The sequence below is a fragment of the Phocoena sinus genome, chromosome 16 (genome assembly GCF_008692025.1).
Source record: "Phocoena sinus isolate mPhoSin1 chromosome 16, mPhoSin1.pri, whole genome shotgun sequence".
In the NCBI taxonomy this organism is placed as follows: domain Eukaryota; kingdom Metazoa; phylum Chordata; class Mammalia; order Artiodactyla; family Phocoenidae; genus Phocoena; species Phocoena sinus.
In genome coordinates this window covers 73,797,217-73,821,342 of record NC_045778.1, presented here as the reverse complement: position 1 = coordinate 73,821,342, position 24,126 = coordinate 73,797,217, and the positions used below count along the sequence as shown (strand labels likewise).

Below are 24,126 nucleotides of genomic sequence, written 5' to 3'. Positions count from 1 at the left end.
TCACCTTAGAAAAACACGTATTGAGCTGTGGGGTAGTGGGAACTATGTTACCTGTTACCTGCTATTCAGGTAACAGGGAGGCAAGGTCAGCAGAGTGATACAGGACCAGATGGCCTGAGTCCAGGTGTGATTACCTCCTCTCCAAGCCTTCTTTCTTCACCTGTACAACATGGACTGTAACAGTGCCTACTTTACAGGATAGTCCAAAGGGTTAAATATGATAATCCATTTAACCCTCAGGGCCTGTCTGGCACATCACACAGTGACCAAAATAGGCTAGGACTATGACAGAGTGATGACATCCCTAGATGTCACATCCCCACACTGACAGCAGGCATGATACAAATGCTTTCATGGGTTACTTCAGCCAGGCGGTGGCAGGCACAGTGTGGAGACAAACACTGGCCCTGGGCAAATTCATTATCTTGGCCCTAAGTCACTGTATTTGAAGGCTTGATTTCCTCTTGGAAAATGAAAAAGTCTTACAAGATCAGTGGTTTTTCTTTCTTCAAAAAAAAAAGAAAAAGGAGTCCCTCCCATCAGGAAACCTGCACAAGCCTCTCAGATAGCCTCATCCACCAGAGGGCAGACAGCAGAAGCAAGAAGAACTACAATCCTGCAGCCTGTGGAACAAAAACCACATTCACAGACAGACAAGATGAAAAGGCAGAGGGCTACGTACCAGATGAAGGAACAAGATAAAACCCCAGAAAAACAACTAAATGAAGTGGAGATAGGCAACCTTCCAGAAAAAAGAATTCAGAATAATGATAGTGAAGATGATACAGGACCTTGGAAAAAGAATGGAGGCAAAGATCGAGAAGATGCAAGAGATGTTTAACAAAGACCTAGAAGAATTAAAGAACAAACAAACAGAGATGAATACAATATCTGAAATGAAAACTACACTAGAAGGAGTCAATAGCAGAATAACTGAGGCAGAAGAACGGATAAGTGACCTGCAAGACAGAATGGTGGAATTCACTGCTGCGGAACAGAATAAAGAAAAAAGAATGAAAAGAAATGAAGACAGCCTAAGAGACCTCTGGGACAACATTAAAGTCAACAACATTCGCATTATAGGGGTCCCAGAAGGAGAAGACAGAGAGAAAGGACCTGAGAAAATATTTGAAGAGATTATAGTCGAAAACTTCCCTAACATGGGAAAGGAAATAGCCACCCAAGTCCAGGAAGTGCAGAGAGTCCCATACAGGATAAACCCAAGGAGAAACCCGCCGAGACACATAGTAATCAAACTGGCAAAAATTAAAGACAAAGAAAAATTATTGAAAGCAGCAAGGGAAAAACGACACATAACATACAAGGGAACTCCCATAAGGTTAACAGCTGATTTCTCAGCAGAAACTCTACAAGCCAGAAGGCAGTGGCATGATATACTTAAAGTGATGAAAGGGAAGAACCTACAACCAAGATTACTCTACCCAGCAAGGATCTCATTCAGATTCAATGGAGAAATCAAAAGCTTTACAGACAAGCAAACGCTAAAAGAATTCAGCACCACCAAACCAGCTCTACAACAAGTGCTAAAGGAACTTAAGTGGGAAGCAGAAGAGAAGAAAAGGACCTACAAAAACAAACCGAAAACAATTAAGAAAATGGTCATAGGAACATACATATCGATAATTACCTTAAACGTGAATGGATTAAATGCTCCAACCAAAAGACATAGACTGGTTGAATGGATACAAAAACAAGACCCATCTATATGCTGTCTACAAGAGACCCACTTCAGACCTAGGGACACATACAGACTGAAAGTGAGGGGATGGAAAAAGATATTCCATGCAAATGGAAATCAAAAGAAAGCTGGAGTAGCAGTACTCATATCAGATAAAATAGACTTTAAAATAAAGAATGTTACAAGAGACAAGGAAGGACACTACATAATGATCAAGGGATCAATCCAAGAAGATATAACAATTATAAATATATATGCACCCAACATAGGAGCACCTCCATACATAAGGCAACTGCTAACAGCTATAAAAGAGGAAATCGACAGTAACACAATAATAATGGGGGACTTTAACACCTCACTTACACCAATGGACAGATCATCCAAACAGAAAATTAATATGGAAACACAAGCTTTAAATGACACAACAGACCAGATAGATTTAATTGATATTTATAGAACCTTCCATCCAAAAACAGCAGATTACACTTTCTTCTCAACTGCACACAGAACATCCCCCAGGATAGATCACATCTTGGGTCACAAATCAAGCCACGGTAAATTCAAGAAAACTAAAATCATTTCAAGCATCTTTTCTGACCACAACGCTATGAGATTAGAAATGAATTACAGGGAAAAACACATAAAAAACACCAACACATGGAGGCTAAACAATACGTTACTAAATAACCAAGAGATCACTGAAGAAATCAAAGAGGAAATCAAAAAATATCTAGAGACAAATGACAATGAAAACACAATGATCCAAAACCTATGGGATGCAGCAAAAGCAGTTCTAAGAGGGAAGTTTAGAGCTATACAAGCCTACCTCAAGAAACAAGAAGAATCTCAAATAAACAATCTAACCTTACACCTAAAGGAACTAGAGAAAGAAGAACAAACAAAACCAAAAGTTAGCAGAAGGAAAGAAATCATAAAGAACAGAGCAGAAATAAGTGAAATAGAAATAAAACAATAGCAAAGATCAATAAAACTAAAAGCTGGTTCTTTGAGAAGATAAACAAAATGGATAAACCATTAGCCAGACTCATCAAGAAAAAGAGGGAGAGGACTCAAATCAATAAAATTAGAAATGAAAAAAGACAGAAACTACAAGAGAAATATAGCATGAGAGAAATTTCAAGAAATATAGATAAAAGATATAATAAAAGTTAAATCTCACCTTCTTGACTTCCCCTACCCCAAACCAGTTTTTGAACTATGCTATGCAGAGTCTTAGGGATCCCTAGAAACAGAAGGTGGCTTCCAGCAGAAGCCAAGTAGGCAGGGCCCCAAGGAACCCCTCTTCTCCTATCACTACCTCAACAAAAGCAGCTCTGGCTTCTATGCATTTTATATACTGGATTTCACAGATTTTAAAACAAAGGTTCCACTACCAAAGTGAGGCTTAAAAACCACAGGATTAAATTACTCTAAAGATATTATCCAGCTCTAAAACTCTACGATTCTGGTCTATTAAACCAAATCCCCATAGTTGCCATTACATCTACATCAAGTTTCCATAAAATTTCCTGAGACTTTACCTTACCTCTAGCTCAAGATCCTGAGGTTCCATTTCAGAAAGTGATAGCACAGCAATTTTGGTAACTTTACAGACCTCATGGTCTCCTGGAAGTTTGCCCACCAAAGCTTTCTGCCGAATTAAAATAAGCCACCATGGTAGATCTGAAAGAGAAAAGTCATATTTAATGTCTGGCTTCTATAAAGTGGTACTGTCCCGGCAAGCTGAAGGTGAATAATCAAACACAGTGTGCAAAAGATACAACCCTTTAAAGCAGCAGTCCCCAACCTTTTAGGCACCAGGGACTGGTTTTGTGGAAGACAATTTTTCCACGGCCGAGGCGGGTTGGGGTGTGGTTCAGGTGGTAATGTGAGCGGTGGGGGGGACGGTTCAGGTAGCAACGCGAGCAATGGTTCAAGCAGTAATGCAAGCGATGGGGAGCGGCAGATGAAGCTTTACCTGCTCCCCCCTCCTCCCCGCCCCGCTCACCCTGTTGCGTGGCCCGGTTCCTAACAGGCCGTGGACTGGTACCTTTTAGAGCACAACAAAGATATAAAAATGACCCTTAAATGTATGAAAAGATTTTCAATGGAGATGTAAATTAAAATGTTGCAATACCATTCTCACCCATCAGCTTGGGGATAATAAAAAAGTATGACAGCACATTCGCTGGCCAGGCTGCGGGAACCAGGCACTCTCCTAGTGCTGGTGGGAATACAAACGCACACAACTTTTCTGGAGGGAAATTTTGTGATAACTAATAATAAAACATACACACTTACCTTTTAACCTAGCAATCCCACTCTTGTGAATTTACCCTGAAGACACACCTCAACAACACAAAAGTACACATACTCAAATCTATTCATTGCAGCAGTTTACAACTGTAAAATACTGGAAACAACTAGAATGCCCAGACATAGGAGAATGGCTGAATAAACTATGGCACATCTATGCAGTAGAGTACTATGCAGCTGTAAAAAAGCATTCTGTAAACTGATAAGAAGTGATTCCTAGATATATTAAGGGGATAAACTGGATATTATTAATATACAATAAGGGTATTACATAATAAGATATAGTATTAAATCTAAGCACAAAAGAGTATCTAGAGTGTGCCACCCTTTCTGTAAGAAAGATGAGAAAATATGCACATATCTGCTCATTTGTACAAAAAAAAAGAGGAAAGAGAAATGAGAAATTAATGAGATTGGTTACTGAACAAGGAGTAGGTGGAAATGACATGGAAGGAAGAGAAAACAGGAATGGGATAAAAGGGATCAGGGGGATGACATCTCTCAAAGTATACCCTTTCATGTAGTTCTGACTCTTAGAATCATGGTAATGTTTCACATCCCCTCAAAAACAAGTAGTTCAAATTAACCAGAATGTGAAGGGAACCCAAAACAAAATGCAAAGAGTAACCCAACTCTGTTACAAATGGAAAACGTAACCATAATGTAGGAGATAAGGAAGAAATAAACTAATCTAAATAACTTTGGAAAACAGTATTTTGCAAGGATAAAGACAAAAAGAACTGTATACAATATTGTACTCTGGTTAGTGAATTATTTTTCAGAAGAGTATGAGTTAGCAATTCCAAAACTACTTCATGTGTACACTAGGACTGAGCAAATAAGTAAATATATTGAAGAAAGTGGGGGAGGGGTGTAAAACAAATGAAAGAAGTATTTAATAATTACAAGAAAGAAAGGAAAGAAAACACCTAGAGGCCCAATAGTTATGTTTCCAATCCAAATTTCTACTTCTCACAAAAGATTTCTATTTAACTGAGAAATGGTCTATGAAAGACAGCATCCAAAAGCAATTTTTCATTTTATGAGACTCTACACCCTTTAAAAATACTACCTAATTAGTACCAAAAATAAAAATAATTGAAACAGTGTTTCAGGAATTTCTTACTATAGAAAAATAGCATGATGGATATATATTCCCCTTATGAAAAAATATTTTTTAAAAGATATATAGTATTTTAATTTCCCCCATTTTCCCCCCAAATATTAGTCAACTCTCATTTGAGGGAAAGTGCTCTGGAGATGTGCTCAAAGCATTTCATAAATGCAAGAATTTGGAAACGTTTCATAGTTCTTTATAAAATAGGGTAGAAATCTACTCCAAAGTTTCAAGGCTTTTGCAGGTCATTTCATTAATATCATTAAACTTTAACCAAGGACCTACCATGTGCTGGGAAGTACGTCAGGCACAGATTAAGGTTACCAAGCACCTAACACACAATAAACCTAACACAAAATAAATAAAGCACATAATACATAATAAACTGTTGAATGCTAATACAGTCTGCTGAATAAAAAGAAATTCTTACCACAGGTCTCTTAACCTCACAGGAATAATTTCTATTTTACACTGAACAATGTAGTGTTGGCAGATGATCAGACAAGCCAACATTAGGAAGCCCTCTTCCCAGTTTATGCCTTCTTGCTTTCATATTAACATTAAGAATTGCGATTTTAAGAAATTACAGCAATGACAAAAACACAACGTGCACAATCAAATGTAATAAATGTCTTTCCAATAAGCCATCTAATGGTATAGTACCAAAAATATAAAAATACTAAATTTCAAACACAGAGGTTTTACCCCACACATAGACTCACTTGGGAAACGAAAGGCATGCTTTTTTCCACAAAAACATTGGTATTGTCAATACTGAAATTCAACTTACAAACTCAAATACATTTTTAAAAAAATACGCATATTTTTAGAGTTTAGCTAGCTAAACTCATACACAGAAACTGAAAAACTGAGGTGCTTCTATAAAAAAAATTACATAAAATTCTATAAAGAAACTTAAGTTCAATATGCCTGAGGAATTATAATGAAGACTAAATCTGAGAAAACATCATGTAAATGATCTCAAACAAAAGAGAAAAAATTTTGTAAACAGTAGCTTTCCCTTTTCAGAAAAGCCTCAGTGTTCTGGACTTTGAGGTCAGGACTCAGACTCAAATTTTAGCTGCCTTATTTATTTATCATGTACTTCAGCTTAATACTAAACTGCTCCAATTCTTGGTTTTCTCATCTGTAGAATGGGATAAAACCACCTATTTCGAAGAGTATCTATGCGGACTAAATAATTTTTATAATTCCTGTTATTATTACTAAGAGCTAATGTTTACCAGGTAGCAAAACATATGATAAACCTATGGTAAATAAAACAACGTGGTGCCAGTACAAGAATGGACAAATGAATATTAGAAAAGAACAGAGAAGACAGACGCAGACCCACGTAAATATGGGCATCTAGTAAATGATAATAAAGAGGGGGAAAGCATGGTGTGTCAATAATTAGTGGTGAAATACATACTGAAGTATCTGCAGAAAAATATCTGGAATCCGCTTTGAAATAATTTAGATGCTGGGAGTGTGGGGACCATGAATAAAAATGTCTTTTTGTAGTTGACTTCCAACCAGCTCTACAAATTGCACTGGGTTAAAATCTCGTAAGTCTTTTAATACACAGTTTCCTGTCTTACTGTTTTCAGTCTTACACACTGATCAAAACAAAAAAACTAAGAGTAAGATAGATAAGGAAATTAATATTTACTAGTTATAATCTAAGTAAGGTGGGATGATGAAAATGTCCTGGAATTAGATAGTGGTGATGGTTGTACAACCTTATGATGATACTAAACACCACTGAATTGTAATTTAAGAGTGAATTTTATGGTGTGTGAACTACGTCTCAATCATTTTTTTAAAAAAACTCCTTCTAAAGAACAAAAGAACTTGTTAGGAGTCTTATCTACCAGAGCAGAGAGTAAAAAACTAAAAAGTGGGCTTCCCTGGTGGCGCAGTGATTAAGAATACGCCTGCCAATGCAGGGGACATGGGTTCGAGCCCTGGTCCGAGAAGATTCTCACATGCCATGGAGCAACTGAGCCCATACGCCACAACTATTGAGCCTGCACTCTAGAGCCCGTGAGCCACAACTACTGAGCCTGCGTGCCACAACTACTGAAGCCCACGCACCTAGAACCCGTGCTTCGCAACAAGAGAAGCCACCGCAATGAGAAGCCCGTGCACCACAAGGAAGAGTAGCCCCCGCTCACCGCAACTAGAGAAAGCCTGCACTCAGCAATGAGGACCCAACGCAGCCATAAATAAATAAATAAATTAATTAATTAATTAAAATGAAAAAAACTAAAAAGTGTATTTCCTGTCAAACACAGAGACACAGGTATTTGAAACAGTGTTCAAAGGAACATTAAAATCATAATGGAAAGAAAATGAAAAATTTGAATTGGACACTAAGATATTTCTAGGCTGCCCCTAGAAAACAAAACAAAACAAACAAAAAACCTCATGAGAAATAGCAATATGTATTCCTGTAATTATTTTGCCTTAGGTGAAACAAAACACAATAATAAACACATAGAAGCCTGGAAGTTCGGCAAGAATGAGCATGTTAGTTACAGGGTTAAATGATCCAAATATATTTTCTCTAGTTTGTGCTTTAAGCCAAGAAAAAGGTAAAAGTATTGATATATAGCATCACTACTGTTTAGCAATCCCAGTATCCAGTCAGGTATAGTTTTGTAATAAAGTTTTTAAAAGCACAAATGCAGGTTACTGCATTAATTTATATCACCCACCAGCAGAAGAAACTTGGCTCAATTAAAGCTGCCACACAATGGGGGCTTCCCTGGTGGCGCAGTGGTTGAGAATCTGCCTGCTAATGCAGGGGACACCGGTTCGAGCCCTGGTTTGGGAAGATCCCACATGCCGCGGAGCAACTACGCCCGTGAGCCACAACTGCTGAGCCTGCGTATCTGGAGCCTGTGCTCCACATCAAGAGAGGCCGCGCTAGTGAGAGGCCCGCGCACCGCGATGAAGAGTGGCCCCCACTTGCCACAACTAGAGAAAGCCCTCGCACAGAAACGAAGACCCAACACAGCAAAAATAAATTAATTAATTAATAAACTCCTACCCCCAACATCTTCTAAAAAAAAAAAAAAAAAAAAGCTGCCACACTGAAACCTGGATATGCGGTACAACCATGTGTCAAAGGTAATTTAGTCTAGCAAGGTCTTTCAGCATAAAGATATTTTTTCAACTTTTTAAACATTTTACAATGGGAAAAAAGGTCAATTTTGTAACCCTGACTCCTTCAGGAAAAGACAGACAGGAAAATCTGACTTCCCCAGCAAGATAAGAAAACTGATTAGGAAGTGATTATCTTGAAAAGCATGCCCAGTTAGGGCAAACTAAAACAATAGTCGTGGAAAAGATTCAATTGCTTGCCCTATACAATAACTGACTCAGTTAAAAGAGGATAAGTAATGGCAGGATAAAGATTTTCATTTAAAATTTTTTTTTCCTAAAATTGGATGAAAATCTTTTCTCCCTACTCATGACCTCACCTCTAGGAAGTACTGCATCTTACATATTTCTCAACATGACTATCCATCCTACTGACATATAGAAAAGATAAGCATTTGATCCAACAATGAACGTCTAGCAATCCTTTTCATTTTTATTAATGTTAATTCAATAGGAAATAAAGGAATACATTCCATTTGTTTAAAAATGTAAACATTACATATACAATTAATGTTCCCTTTGACCATTGTTCCCCACTCCATGGCAATTCTTTAAATCTAATCCAAACCCCACCTTGTGAGTTCTCTCATATAAGGAGACTAGCAGAGACTAGGAGAGCAATTGGTTACCATTGTTGGCATTAGTCCTTTTAATCTTACTTGAGAGTTTAACAATGACCTTTTAAACATACATAATTTAGGGAATTTCCTGGTGGTCCAGTAGTTAGGACTCTGCGCTTCCATTACATGGGGCACTGGTTCGATGATCCCTGGTTGGGGAACTAAATTCCCACATTCTTTGAGAATGAGCCCCTAATAAGTATTTGGTGGTGTAATTTACCTTTTTTTTTTCTTTTGATGCAACACAGCTTTATCTAGTCTTTCCAAAGCATTCAATTTAGCCTTCATAGAAACAGGAAGTCTTTCTTTTTGTATCAATACGCATAGTTGATGGGCTTATTTAATTATGTAATTACAATATCGAGTAAAACAAGTATGAACAGGATTGGAAATAAACACGATCCACCAGAAGAGAGAGGGCTTCCCACCCAGTCTCCCCCGGCCTTCAGAGCATCCAATGCATCTACCAACAGACTCTGCAGAGGCAGTAAGGCATGTTGGTTAATCTGGCAAACAGGTTAAGTGAGATTCAACTAAAAGAGCCCCTAGTGATAGAAATACATAGGCAGTACATATTCTGTGGGCCAGACACTTGAAGTGAATGAAGTATTTGTGTGAAAATGATTTTGCTTTTCTGATATTTTTCTTCTGGCTCACCTTTTCCAAAGACTGGTTCTGATTTGAACTGGTTCAATGGGATTTTTTTTTTAAGACTTAATTCTTTTAGAGAAAAAAAAACTTATTTATTTACTTTTGTAGCATACAAAGGTTCTGTTTTCACTGCTCTTTTGGACACTTTCCAGTTTCTCTGTGTCTCTCTATAAACATTCACGTTACAACCAAAGGCAAAAATAAAAAAGAAGGTGGATCTGATAATGACTCTCACATGTTTTCCTCCTTTAGCTTGCCCCAATCCTGCAGACTATATTCCTGAGGACAAAGCACTTCCTTCACCTCTCCTAGGTCCACGTCACCTGGAGTGTCCAACAGGAGAAGCTGGGAAATGACAAAGCAGAGAGAACCCTGCTGCCTTAACACTCGAAATCAGCACAATAGAATTTATAATTATACCCGCATGCCAATAAATACTAACCCAGGTGGTTACTACATACTCTGAAGTTGTAACATAATATTCAAATAACAAATATTTAAATTCTTGAAGAGCGTCTGTAGATTATGCCTCTAATAAATGCTCGGAGTCTGCATTTGCACCAGATGAATCAGAGAATGGAGATGTGTCCTTAAGAAGGAAAAAAGAGAATTAGGAAGGGGGATTATAGTTGGCTCACCTTTCCTTTCTTCTGTGTCAAGCTGATAATAAGAATACTCATATGTTTCTCTGCCATTTCAAGTTGACAGTCTAATAAATTTAAGGCAAATGACTCATTGCTCTTTTTATATTTTAAGCCTTAGGTGTGTACAAATTTAAAATTGCTATATCTTTCTGGTGACTTGAACTTTTGCTATTTTTGAAATGTATATCTTCTTTATGCTTCTTGCCTTAAAGTCTGTTTTGATATTGGGATAGACACATTATTTTTCAGTAGGTTAGCATTTGCTTGGTTTCTCTTTTTTTTCTATCCTTTTACTTTGGACCATTCTATATACATATACATATAACTAAGATATTTGTCTTAAAAGCAGCTTGTAGATGAATTTTATTGCTTTTCCATTATGAAAAGCTTTGTTTTTTAACTGAGTACTAAGTCCATTTGTATGTAATGTAATTGTTGATAAACTTAAGAATCATTCTAAAAAAAAAAAAAGAATCATTCTACCGTCTTACCATTTGTCCCACCTGTTCTACATGCTTTCTTTTCTTGCCTTCTTTTGGATTATTAAGTGTTAAAATTATTATTATTCCATTTCCCCCTTTATTAGGTTTTTACAATCTTTTATTATGCTATTAGTGGTTATATTGTAGGGTCTGATAATACAAGCCCTAACTTACAAAAGCCTAATGTAAATTAGTATTTTTGACAGTTCCTGGACAGTGAAAGGACCTTAGAACACCAGCCCTTTCTAACTCACTATTGTTACTATTATTGTTGTGTGTTTTCATTCTGCGTTAATTTTAAACCTCATATAAAGCCAACTTTATTTAAATTTACCAACACATTTACTCTTTCCACTGAACTTCACTCCTTCCTACAACTCCACACTCCCATCTGGAATCATGTTCCTTTTACCTGAAGAATTCTTAGTATTTCTTTTAGTGCAGATACTGCTGATGACAAATTCTCTGTTTGGCTCAAAATGTCTTTTTTTCCTTAATTTTTGAAGGTATAAAATTCTAGACAGGCACTTTGAAGACAGCATTCCACTGTCTTCCAGCTTCCATTGTTCCTATCAAGGCTGATTGAATGCCCTTAAATTTAATGTGTGGTTTTTCTCTGGCTGCTTTAGGATGTTTTCTTTGCCTTTAGTTTTCATCAGTTTTACTACAAGGTGCCTAAGCGTGGTTTTCTTTTTATTTTTTCCTTTGCAGTACAAAGTATTTCTTGACATTGTGACTTGTATTTATAGTTAGTTTTCGAAAATTCTTGGCTATTATCTCTTCAAGTACTGCTAGTCTCTTGCTGTCAGAAACAATCTGTCTAGTTTCTCTTGATCTCATTTTTTAAAATGTATGAAGTATCGTTAAATGATCCGTTATATAATATATTAACACACTATGCATTTTAAGAGACTCTAATAATTGGGTAATGTCTTAACGGCTTATCTCAAGATAAATTATGTTCCAGTTTGAAGGATCCTGCTTTTCTTTTTTTTAAAAAACAAATCTTTGGTAGGAATTTAAATTCAGTCCAATGTGTGCATAAAACCTACTTCATTGATACCTATTGCATAAGCTATTAATTGGCCATTTAGTACTTTTAAATGAATATGAGCATAAGTCTATAGGTTTTATGCAAACTTATGCACGAATTTAAATTTCTACTAAAAGATATGGATTCATGGTATGTTTAATATAATTTTTTGCTTTATATTTAAGGTTATTTCTATTTTTTAAAACTACATTAAGAAAAATGCTTTCTTTTCCTAATGGAAATAGAGCACTATACATCTTTGAATATATTTCAGGGAGCAACGTACACCATTACACATCAGGTAAGTAGAAATACAAGTAACAGTACCAGCACACCAGAGCTATTTTTTTCAAAGTACATCATATTGGGCTTCTAATACTCTCAGTGACCAAAGAGCCAATTATTAATTTGTTCATTTTCCAAGCATAGTAACTACTCAGTGTTTCTTGATGGGTCGTTCTGTTGCCTACTAAAGTTTCCTAAGTCTGGGTATATAGAAAACTGACAATGAGTCATAAGAACAGCATCTAGGGCAAGAGGTACACTTACTAGGCTCCATTTCAAAGGTACCAAATGGTGGAATCAGAAGCATCTTCAGCTTAACCTATGAATTTAAATTCATCCTAATAATAAAATCCTTAATAATGACCTGCCATAAAATGAAATAATCTATTATACGCCATAAAAATATAAAGTCTTTTCTATTTATAATAGTCCTAGAAAACTATAAAAGTCTAACTTACAGAGTATCCATGGGCAAAATGAGTTTCTATATAAAAGTACATTTTCTAGGGAGTTCCCTGGCAGTCCTGGTTAGGACACCATGCTTTCACTGCTGAGGGCACGAGTTCAATCCCTGGTTGGGGAACTGAGATCCCACAAGCTGCATGGTGCGGCCAAACAAAAAATAAAAAGTGGGGACTTCCCTGGTGGCACAGTGGTTAAGAATCTGCCTGCCAATGCAGGGGACACGGGTTCGAGCCCTGGTCAGGGAAGATCCCACATGCCGCGGAGCAACTAAGCCCGTGTGCCACAACTACTGAGCCTGTGCTCTAGAGCCTGCCGGCCACAACTACTGAAGCCCGCGCGCCTAGAGCCCGTGCTCTGCAACAAGAGAAGCCACCGCAATGAGAAGCCCGCGCACCACAACGAAGAGTAGCCCCCGCTCGCTGCAACTAGAGAAAGCCCGTGCACAGCAATGAAGACCCAACGCAGCCAAAAATAAATAAAATAAAATAAAAATTTAAAAAGTCAACATTATAAAAATAAAAAGTACATTTTCCAGATAACTATATCTTTATCTTCCTAAAGTGCTAAGATGTTTTCTTACACGTTTATTTAAAATGTTAATATATTACATACTTTCCTACCTATTAAACCCAGGCATACTAAATATAACTGGGATTTTTATTTATGATGAAGGTTTATCATCATGAAGATAAATTACTGCTTTGGGGGGTGACATAAGTATGCTTCAAGGTTGGAGGTGATTGGCCCCTGTGCATGAAGGGACCCAAGCCTACCAGCTGTAAAAAACCTGATAGCCAAGAACCAAGAATCTTCTTTCTTAAACACAATTAGACCTGATAATAATTTGATTGTAATCACTTCAAAATGTTCAATAAGAATATAAAGGAGGAAATAAATATAGGAAGCACGTTTATAGCTGGCCCATACAGTCAGTCAGTCAATCTTACCTTAACAAGCCTCTTCTCTTTATGGAGTAAAAAAAACTTTTAATATCACTGCCATAGGGATCACTGAGGGAAACAACTAGAGTTTAAGAACAAATTCATTTATAACTAGAAAATGGAACGATCGTGAAACAGAAGAGGCAAGTTGGCTTGCCTCTAGAGTTTCTCCCTGCCTGAGGATATAAAACTCTGCCAGTTAGAGGTACGCTCAGAACTAAGCAGCATGCTTATCTGATGACCCTTGGGAGAGCTCAGAACTATGGGGCACCTTCATGTGTCCAGTTCAAGTACTGCTCCTGCCGGGGAGGTGGAACCATCTGCACCAAGGAGATTGGAGCTCAGATCAGGGACAAGGGAGGTGATGGGAAATTCTGAAGCATAAAGTAATGGAGCAGGCTGAGGGGAGCAAAGAGAGGAGGGAAGGGTCATTCAGCACCGAGGTACCTGGGAAGAGAGTAAAAGGAAGAGGGAAGCAAAAACCAGAGACAAGAAGATGCCAAAGAAAGGAACCAATTGTACCACTTAGCTGCCTGCTTCCAAGACCCAAAGCTATTAACAGAATAGGTCAGCTAAACTACAGTTAAAGAATCTTTTAAGGATTAACCAGGAACCTAGTCACCAATGTAAATCTTACCTCCAAAATAAGTAGTTCTGAGACCCTCATGAATGAAAAAGTGAATATAAAATGACTGTTTTTAAATTACATTTTAGACTATTTGGTAGAAATGTTATGTTACGAATAATACTGTTTCTTTTTTTTTTTTTTTTGGCTGAGTTGGATCTTCGTTGCTGCCCGCGGGCTTTCTCTAGTTGCGGCGAGTGGGGGCTACTCTTCAATGCGGTGCGCGGACTTCTCATTGTGGTGGCTTCTCTTGTTGCAGAGCACAGGCTCTAGGCATGTGGGCTTCAGTAGTTGTGGCACGTGGGCTTCAGTAGTTGTGGCTCACGGGCTCTAGAGTGCAGGCTCAGTAGTTGTGGCACATGGGCTTAGTTGCTCTGCGGCATGTGGGATCTTCCCTGACCAGGGATTGAACCTGTGTCCCCTGCATTGGCAGGTGGATTCTTAACCACTGCGCCACCAGGGAAGTCCCGAATAACACTGTTTCTTTAAAATACTTCCTTCAAATCAACTTTACTACATAAAAAAAAAGTCACCTTTGTTACCAAAAGGTAGATTACTTAATTTTTAAATTAAGTTAAAATCAGAAGTAATGACAACAGGATACAACAAAAACTATTCTCTGACTTAAATATTTTCAATGGCTTTATTGAGATATAATTCATATACCATAAAAATCACTCATTTTAAGTAAAACAAGTCAATGATTCTGAAGAATTTAGAGTTGTACAACCATCATCGCAATCCTTACATGTTTTTATTATATGAGTTGTCAGTAGACAATAAAACAATCCACTTCTCTCAAGGGCAACTGTACGCAGACAATTGAACTCGTATTTAAACAGAAGCACTATCTAAAGACCGTGCCTGAGAAGCAGGCCTCCAGCAGAGGCTGAGAGCTCTGCAGGGACCCTGTCAGGCTTCTCTTCCTTTTTCTCCAGTGCCCTTGAGCAGTGGGGTTTTCTAATGGCTTTTTAGGAAACTACTAAGGCAATGCTGGTGACACTCCATTCATCCATCACTAAAGTATAAAAATATTTCATGCCGTTGAGTGTCATAGCAAGGTCTCCATTGACAGCCACGGACTAAAATCAAACTTTTTAAATCATACGCATAATACACTTTAGCATTTTAATGATCGAGATATCCTCACCACTTTAAAAGTGAAGAAACAGCAGATGGTGTGTACTATTTGAATGAATGGGAGCGACTTGAGTGAACTGTGTCTGTAGCTGCTCAATACTAGGAGTAGTAATTCACTTAATTACTACTAACCTAAGAGCCTCTATTGCTAAATGAATCAGGATTCCTGACAATTCCTTCTTCAAACTATTTCTGAATATATCGTAGGAAAATACTTTTGCATTTTATATTCAGGTATTTCTTACCCTAACGAGCTTATCCTCTTCTCAGTCTTCAAAACACGTATCCCCCGGGGATAGGTTCCAGGACCCCAAGTGGATGCCTGAAACCACAGATAGAACCGAGCCCTCTATATACATTCTTTCTTGAACACTGGGATCATTACTAAGTAAAATAAGCATCACTTGAACACAGTACTGTGATACCTGGACAGTCGATCTGATAACTGAAAACTTACTAAGTGACTAATGGGCTGAGAGCATACAGTGTGGATAAGCTGGACAAAGGGATGATTCACATCGCAGGCAGGAGGAAGCAGAACGGTGAGATTTCATCACACTGCTCGGGATGGCGTGCAATTTCAAACTTATGAATTGTTTGGAATTTTCCATTTAATATTTTCGGACCATGGCTGACCGCAGGTAACTGAAACTTTGGAAAGGGAAACCACGGATAAGGGGGGGACTACTGGAGATTTTAATTTAAAGAGTTTTTGTAATCCATTTAAAGCCTCCAGCCTCGAGCAATCTCTTCCTGGCTCTGTGATGATACAGCTATCTCCTGGATGGAAGGCATCCCTAAGGAAGTGGTGTTTGGGTTGAGGCCTGAAATATTAGTATGATAATCTGGACAGGGCCAAGGTGAGGGGTGGGGAATGAGAGGAGAGTAGTCGTTGGCAGAGTTAGCAGCTGTGCAAAAAGACTCCCGTGATTGAGAAAACACATTTCAGTCCTCAACTCAGACATCACTTCCTCAGGGATGCCTTCCATCCAGGAGCCCCCGCTACCACCAGTCAGGCCCCTCTGCTATGTGCTTCACAACATCCAACATTTTTCTTCTTCAGAAGCTTATGTTTAATGATAAAATTCTGATGGGGTAATTAATGTCTATCTCTTGGCTTCAATTCTATGCTCCTGGAAGCTTTGAATTTTGTTCATCCTGCAGCCCCCAGCACATAATAGGCACTCGTAAATATTTATTAAATAACTATTTGTTGAATATTTTTGAATAGCCACTGCACAGGGGGACACAGCAGTGAGCAAAACACACATAGCCCCTGTCTTGGAGCTTATACCCTGGGGAAGGAGGTTGGGTGGAAGAGGACAAACGAAAAAGAAGAAAACAAAAAATTAATGTGTAATGACAACTGTGGTAAGAATTTGACTATCATCCTTACTCCCCCCTGGACACTACAAGGAACAGAAGACAATGATTTTTCATGAAGCTTTGCTTTTCCTTCATCTATTTAGCACATTACATGTCCCTTCTACTTTCTGTTCCTCATCTTAATAAATCCCAAGTGATCAAACCAAAGTCAGACACCTTCAGGTTGTCAAAAATAGGCTGCATTAGACCCTGGCTGAAAGTCCACCTGCCTGCAAATGTCTGGGGAAGACACCTTCCAAACTGAAGAAAGGCTAATGGTTCTAAACTGTTGTTTTCTAGGCACCAGGGTTAATAGAACAATTTTGGGGACACAGCTTGCTAAAAGGAAGGGCAATTATCAGCAAAGGATACCACAACCAAATAATACTTTTAAATTCTTCCAACACACATTTTTCTAAAGGGGCAGATGGATTATAATATATAACCTTCACTAATGCTACTAATATTTCACTTCTAAAAACATTACTTTTTATAATCCCCACCATGTCACCTTTTAGTGACATGTTAGTATCATTAGTTTCAGTAAACATTAATATTATTGGAAAAAAAAGTCTAAGTTTAAAATTTGTTCAAAATTGTATAGCTAGAACTTAAGTGGTTCTCTAGTGATATACGTGACACCTCTAAGTTACCTTTAAAACTAAGGAAAAAATAGTAATAGCCAGCATCTATTGAATGCCTACTATTAACAGGAGCTATGCTAAGCACTTCATGTGAGTTTTATTAAATCTTACAATAAACATATCTAGGAGGTGTCATCATCTTTGTCTTATAGTTGGCAACTGAGGCTTGGATGAAGTAACCTGATCCAAGGCAACTGTGTGATCTTACGGTTAGTCCACTGCTGGGGCCAGTGCCTACTCAGTGACATTTGGGGAATGGCCTATTCCACTGTAAAACAAAGGGTCAGAAGCAATGGGGGGAATTCTCCTTGACATGCTTTTGCAGTGAGTTTTCCAGTGGATGTTAGGTTCCTGTTAAGGGCTGAATTATGTTCCCTTAAAATTCATATGTTTGAATCCTAACCCCCAGTGCCTAAGAATGTGGCCCTATTCTAAAAAGTGGGATCTTTAAAGGTGTAAGTAAGTTAAATGAGGTCATTAGGGAGGGCTCTAATCCAATATGACTGGTGTCCTTATAAGAGGAAATTTGAAGACAGACACTACACAGAGAGAAGACAATGTGAAGATGATGTGAAGACACAAGGAGAAGACAGCCATCTACAAGCCAACGAAAGAGATCTCAGAAGAAATCAACCCTGATGAAACCTTGATCTTAGACTTCAAGCCTCCAGAACTGCAAGAAAATAAATTTCTATTTAAGCCCCCCAGTCTGTGGAACTTTGCTGCAGCAGCCCTAGCCAACTACTAACGGTTCCTAAGTCACGACTGCTTACACCCCATGAGCTTGATGACAGCCATGGCTCACCCACGCCGTTTTTAGACTGTCAATGACAACTATTCAAGTAAACTTATGTTCCCATCTCACTAGGCAAGAAAATTCGTGCATTAATATGTAGAGACTAAGTAGGAGGGAAACAGCAGTGAGAAAAAGTTTAAGTACAGACATTTTATTCCCCTCATCTTCTACCCCCAGAAGGTAAGATGCCCCCGTAGGAAAACGCATATGGAGTGATTTTCTCGGTTATAATACATACCAGGAACACACTGCCCATCGGCCAAGGTGGTAGTGTGATCAGAGCAAGAGCTTTAATGGGACACAGGGAGGGAAGGAGACGAGGCACGCCCAGGACAGAGGATGAAGAAAGAGAAGGTGACAAGAGTAAGATGGATGCTCAGGGGGTGGGAGCTGGGGGTGGAGTGATACACAGGGTGCGGCTGCAGTTCTCTTGTGGGTGAGGGGAAGAAGAACAGCAGGGGGCCCAGAAAAAACTTTCCTTTGCTTCCTCCCCACACCCTTTCTTAACAGCCAAACTTTAGAAGTGATGGGGCAGGAGGAAGAAAAAAAAAAGGGACAGGTTAGGAGAGTGAAAAACTGAGACACCTTCCCTGCCCTTCTTTACTTCTTTTTAGTATTTTTTTCTCTAGTTCACTCTATTCCCCACCTTTCCCTCTTCCAAAATATCCTATATAACAGATATCTACACTGCCTACCAGCTTCTTGTTTTTGGTCCAAAGAAAGGCACGTGGTGCAAGGAGAGAAAGTGCATGTAAACAGGGGCTGACCATAGGAAACGCCCACACCTCCGCTACCTCCTAATGACCATACTTTGACTGCATCAAACTCATCAGCCAGTAACATATTTGTACATTGCTTGTAGGAAATGACCTTGGGTTGTCTGCCAAGGACAAACCCTCCTGCGCTGCTTGCCCATCCAGCTTAGAGCAGTGGGCATGTTTGAACTTTGTGACCAGGGAAGGTCCCTGGCTCAAGGTAAGCCAAAAAGTCTCTTCCCTAGGGGTCAGAACTAGATAGCTAGTCAGTCTCCAGGGGTTGTAGGGAACATCAGATGTTGGTTGGCTTGAGGGCTGAGGTTGGTTTGAGTACCACATAAATGCATAAATTCTGTCCCATGTAACACAGAAACAGAGACAGCCAAAAGAAGAGAAGACTGTAGGAGCTGTACGGGGGGAAGTGGTGGTCAGATACCACCTGCCGCAAAAGTAATCTCAGATCCTGAACAAATCCATTTCTTGGTTTTGTTCCCTTGAATTCCTAATAAAAATTTGTTTGCATAAACTGATAGGTTTGTATTTGCAACCAAAGAATTGATGAAATAGTGATAATTTACTAAGCACCTTTAGGTATATTATCTTACTTGAGATTCACAATACCCTAAGGAAAAAAAGTGGGCAGTTAGTTTTACTCTTGTTTTACAGTTTATAAAGTAGAGGCTCTGGGGCATTGTGGCCCCCAACGAACCAGCCTCCTGGGATGGAAACCCTTGTGAAGCCCCTTCCCACGATAGTTCTACGTTTGGATGTGTGACCTCCTTAGACCAATGGGATATTAGCAAGCTCAGTGACACAAGCAGAGGCTTGATAAGCCCTTATACATTGGAACTTGTCGTCTTAGCACCCTGAAAGGATGCTAAGGTATCCAGGAGAGAGACAGGCCCCAAGGAGAGGCCTTGTGAGATGAGACACGTGGACAGAGATGCCACATGAAGGAAAACTGAGATGCCCCCAGGCAAACCCCCAGCTGAATGTTGCCACATGGATGACCCCAGCCAACAGAAGAAAAGGGCAGAAGAGCCGCGTGGCTGACCCATAGAATCGTGAGCTATTATACGCTGTTGTTTTAAGGCGTTAACTTTTGGGACAGCTTGTTACACAGCAACAGATGAAACAGATGTTATGTAACTTCTCCTATTATCTAAAAGCTAATAAATACAGCCTGAATTCAGGTCTCTTGACTCATGTCAGTGATTTATTCACTGTTTCAAAATGTAACTGAAATTGGAGAAAAATAACTCCAAAGTTTCATAAGCTTCACTTAAACAATAGAAAATGAATTTTAGCTCAGAACATTCAACTGTGAAATTATCCTGTCAGCATATAAATGAATTAAAGATATACGTATGTAAATGTGGACAGGTAGGAGAGTGTGACTAAAATACTTAGCATGTTACACAATGTCTAATGCTTTTCTCCTTTGTATTGAAAGAATTTTAAAACTACCAAAGACAGAACATACAATAATGCTCGCAGTGGTATTATTTCTAATGGCAAAAAAACAACAATGACAAAAATTACCCAATGACAGAAAAAAGGACAAATTATGATATATTCATGCAATAGTGAAAATAAGGAACTAAAGTTTCCTATATCAACGTGGATAAATCACAAAGCATCAAGTTGTGGGAGTGGAGAGGAGAAGTGGAAGAACACAAACTGCTTAATACCATTTATATAAAATTCCCCAAACACAAGGCTCAGCAACATATTGTCGAGGGATATATGTGTAACAACAGCAATAATGAAAATCAAGGGACGAATAAGTACGATATTCAAAATCACAGACTCTCTTGAAGGGAAGGAGGCAGGAGAGGATACACTTGGAGAAAGGCAGTGAGGGCTCCAAAGACATTCGGCACGTTTCATTCCTTAATCTAGGTGGTAGATAAATGCGTGTTTGTTTTTCAGCAAGCTATACTGCATATCCGTGGTAAATAGCTTTTCGTGTCTATAATATAGATGACACATTTCAGAAAATAACCACAAGAATCAGCAAAAGAAAATTAGACTGTCTCCAGCAATTTGTGCTTTATATCATCCAGAAATTAACCTAGCTTCCAAACGCTCAGTAATTTTATTTTTAAAGCATTTTTAAAAGCACACTACAGAGGTAGCTACACTCCCAATAACACAGCAATAACAGCAAAGCTTCCTATAGCTCTTAGCTCACATTAAAATTGCTACCAAAGGAAAAACAGATATTTAAATTTAGTGCTTAAAATATCTCATTCAGTCCTTTTCATGACTTTTTGGGACCCGCCTACGTAACACCTACCTTCTTACAAACAAAATTCCCTCTGAACTCAGCACAGGTGCCTGTCCTTCAAAGGGAGGGCTTAGTGAATGATCTAGACCTTCCATGAATTTGCCTGCCCTGGATACAGCTCCCGGAAAGGACTGCACTGTGTACTAACAGACCCATACTCCTCCCTGGCCAGAGCTGATTATATTAGGAATGGACAGCTAACCCAAAGCCAACCAGTCCCGGTCTGACACCTGCCTACCTCTCCAGCCTTGTTCTTACTGTCCTCTCCCTCAAAATCAGTGTGGTTGGTGTATCTTTCTGTCAGAGCACCTAACACAATTCACAAATAATTATACATTTATTTCAACGATTACTCACTAATGTCTAACTTCCCTCTTAAACCATAAGCTCCGCTCATGGTGGGAACAGGTCAGTTATTGCTCATTATTGTATTCCACCGACTAGCACAGTTCCTGACACAATTCCTAAAAACAGGCATTTAATAGCTTGTGGGGTTTTTTTTTTTAAGAGGAAGAAAGGATTTTAATATTATGCCCCCCCTTTCTCTAAAGCTTTTGGGGCATCCCTTGGAGATACTGTGGATTCAGTTCCAGACCACTGCAATAAAATAAAATGAGTCACACAAAATTTTTTGGTCTCCCAGTGTACAGCTGTTTACACTAAACTGTAGTCTATTAAGTGGACTGGCATTATGTCTAAAATATGTACATACCTTAATTAAAAATACTTTCTGGGCTTCCCTGGTGGCGCAGTGGTTGAGAGTCCGCCTGCCGATGCAGGGGACAAGGGTTCGTGCCCCGGTCCGGGAAGATCCCACATGACGCCGAGCGGCTGGGCCCGTGAGCCATGGCTGCTGAGCCTGCGCATCCCGAGCCTGTGCTCCGCAATGGGAGAGGCCACAACAGTGAGAGGCCCGCGTACCGCAAAAAACAAAACAAAACAAAACAAAACAAAACCTTTTTTGCTGAATATACAGCGGAGAAAAGACAGTCTCTTCAGCAAGTGGTGTCGGGAAAGCTGAACAGCCCACATAAATCAATGAAGTTAGAACACTCCCTCACACCATGCACAAAAATAAACTCAAAATGGCTTAAAGACTTAAATATAAGACATAACACCATAAAACTCCTAGAAGAGAACACATGCAAAACATTCTGAAATAAATAGTACCAATGTTTTCTTAGGTCAGTCTCCCAAGGCAATAGAAATAAAAGCAAAAAGAAACAAATGGGACCTAATCCAAACCTATAAGCTTTTGCACAGCAAAGGAAACCATAAACAAACAAACAGACAATCTACAGGCTAGGAGAAAATCTTTGCAAACCATGTGACTGACAAGCGCTTAATTTCCAAAATATACAAATAGCTCATACAACTCAATGACAAAAGAACAAACAACCCAATCAAAAAATGGGCAAAAGGCCTAAGTAGACATTTCTCCAAAGAAGACAAACAGACGGCCAACAGATACATGAAAAGATGCTCATCATCGCTAATTATTAGAGAAATGAAAATCAAAACTACAATGAGGTACCACCTCACACTGGTCAGAATGGCCATCATTAAAAAGTCTACAAATAACAAATGTTGGAGAGGGTGTGGAAAAAAGGGAACCCTCCTATGCTGTTGGTGGGAATGTAAATTGGTGCAGCCACTATGGAAAACAGTATGGAGGTTCCCTAAAAAACTAAAAATAGAGTTGCCACAGGATCCAGAAATCCCACTCCTGGGCATATATTTGGAGAAAACTATAATTCGAAAAGATACATGCACCCCAATGTTCATAGCAGCACTATTTACAATAACCAAGACATGGAAACAACCTAAATGTCCATGAACAGATGAATGGATAAAGAAGATGTGATATATATATACATATATGACTTTATATATATATATATATATTTTTTTTTTTTAAAAAACATCAATACAATGGAATATTACTCAGCCGTAAAAAAAAGAATGAAATAATGCCATCTGCAGCAACATGGACAGACCTAGAGATTATCATACTAAGTGAAGTAAGTCAGAAAGAGAAAGACAAATACCATATGATATCACTTATATGTGGAATCTAAAATATGACACAAGGGAATTCCCTGGCGGTCCCGTGGTTAGGACTCGGCGCTTTCACTGCCAGGGCCCAGGTTCAATCCCTGGTCAGAGAACTAAGATCCTGCAAGTTGCGTGGCGTGGCCGAAAAAAAAAAAAGAACTTATTTATGAAACAAAAAAAGACTCACAGACATAGAAAACAAACTTGTGGTTACCAAAGGGAAAGAGGGGAGGGGAGGGATAAATTAGGAGTTTGGGATTAGCAGATACAAACTACTGTATATAAAACAGATAATCAACAAGGTCCTACTGTATAGCACAGAGAACTATATTCAATATCCTGTAATAAACCACAATGGAAAATATGAAAAAGAATAAATACATACATGTATGTATAACTGAATCACTTTGCTGTACACCAGAAAGTAACACAACACTGTAAATCAACTATACTTCAATTAAAAAAAAAAACTTTATTGAGACTTCCCTGGCAGTCCAGTGGTTAAGACTCTACACTTCCACTGCAGGGGGCGCAGGTTTGATCCCTGGTGGGGGAACTAAGGTACCACATGCCGCATGGCACAGCCAAAACAAACAAACAAGCAGAAAACAACAAAATACTTTCTTGCTAAAAACTGTTAACCATCATCTGAGCCTTCAGTGAGTTGTAGTAGTAACAAAGATCACTTATCACAGATCACCATAACAAATATAAAGTTTGAAATATTGCAAGAATTACCTAAATGTGACACAGAGACATGAAGTGAGCAAATGCTGCTGGAAAAACGGCACCAATACATTTGTTTGACGCCAGGTTGCCATAAACCTTAAATTTGTAAAAAAACGCAGTATCTGCAAAGGACAATAAAATGAGGTATGCTTGTATTTTTGTTTCACTTATACGGAAATATACCCACTTTGGGCAGACCCAAAATTAAGGTAAAGGAATCAAAGCCATTACAGAATCTACATTTATCCTCGAAGAAGAAAATATCATAGAATGCCACATTAAATTTGACAAGTTTAAGGAGTTTAC

The 24,126-nt window shown here is 38.7% G+C and overlaps 1 protein-coding gene across 4 annotated transcripts in view; it reads right to left on the bottom strand.

Moving 5' to 3' along the window:
- The window catches only part of INPP5F (inositol polyphosphate-5-phosphatase F), a 92,965-nt gene that overhangs the window by 49,091 nt on the left and 19,748 nt on the right, over positions 1 to 24,126 (bottom strand). For all 4 annotated transcript variants that reach the window (XM_032607502.1, XM_032607503.1, XM_032607504.1 and 1 more), the window contains exon 3: positions 3,246 to 3,382. In XM_032607502.1, the coding sequence (XP_032463393.1) occupies positions 3,246 to 3,382 (137 nt within the window). The remainder of the gene's footprint in view (positions 1 to 3,245; positions 3,383 to 24,126) is intronic.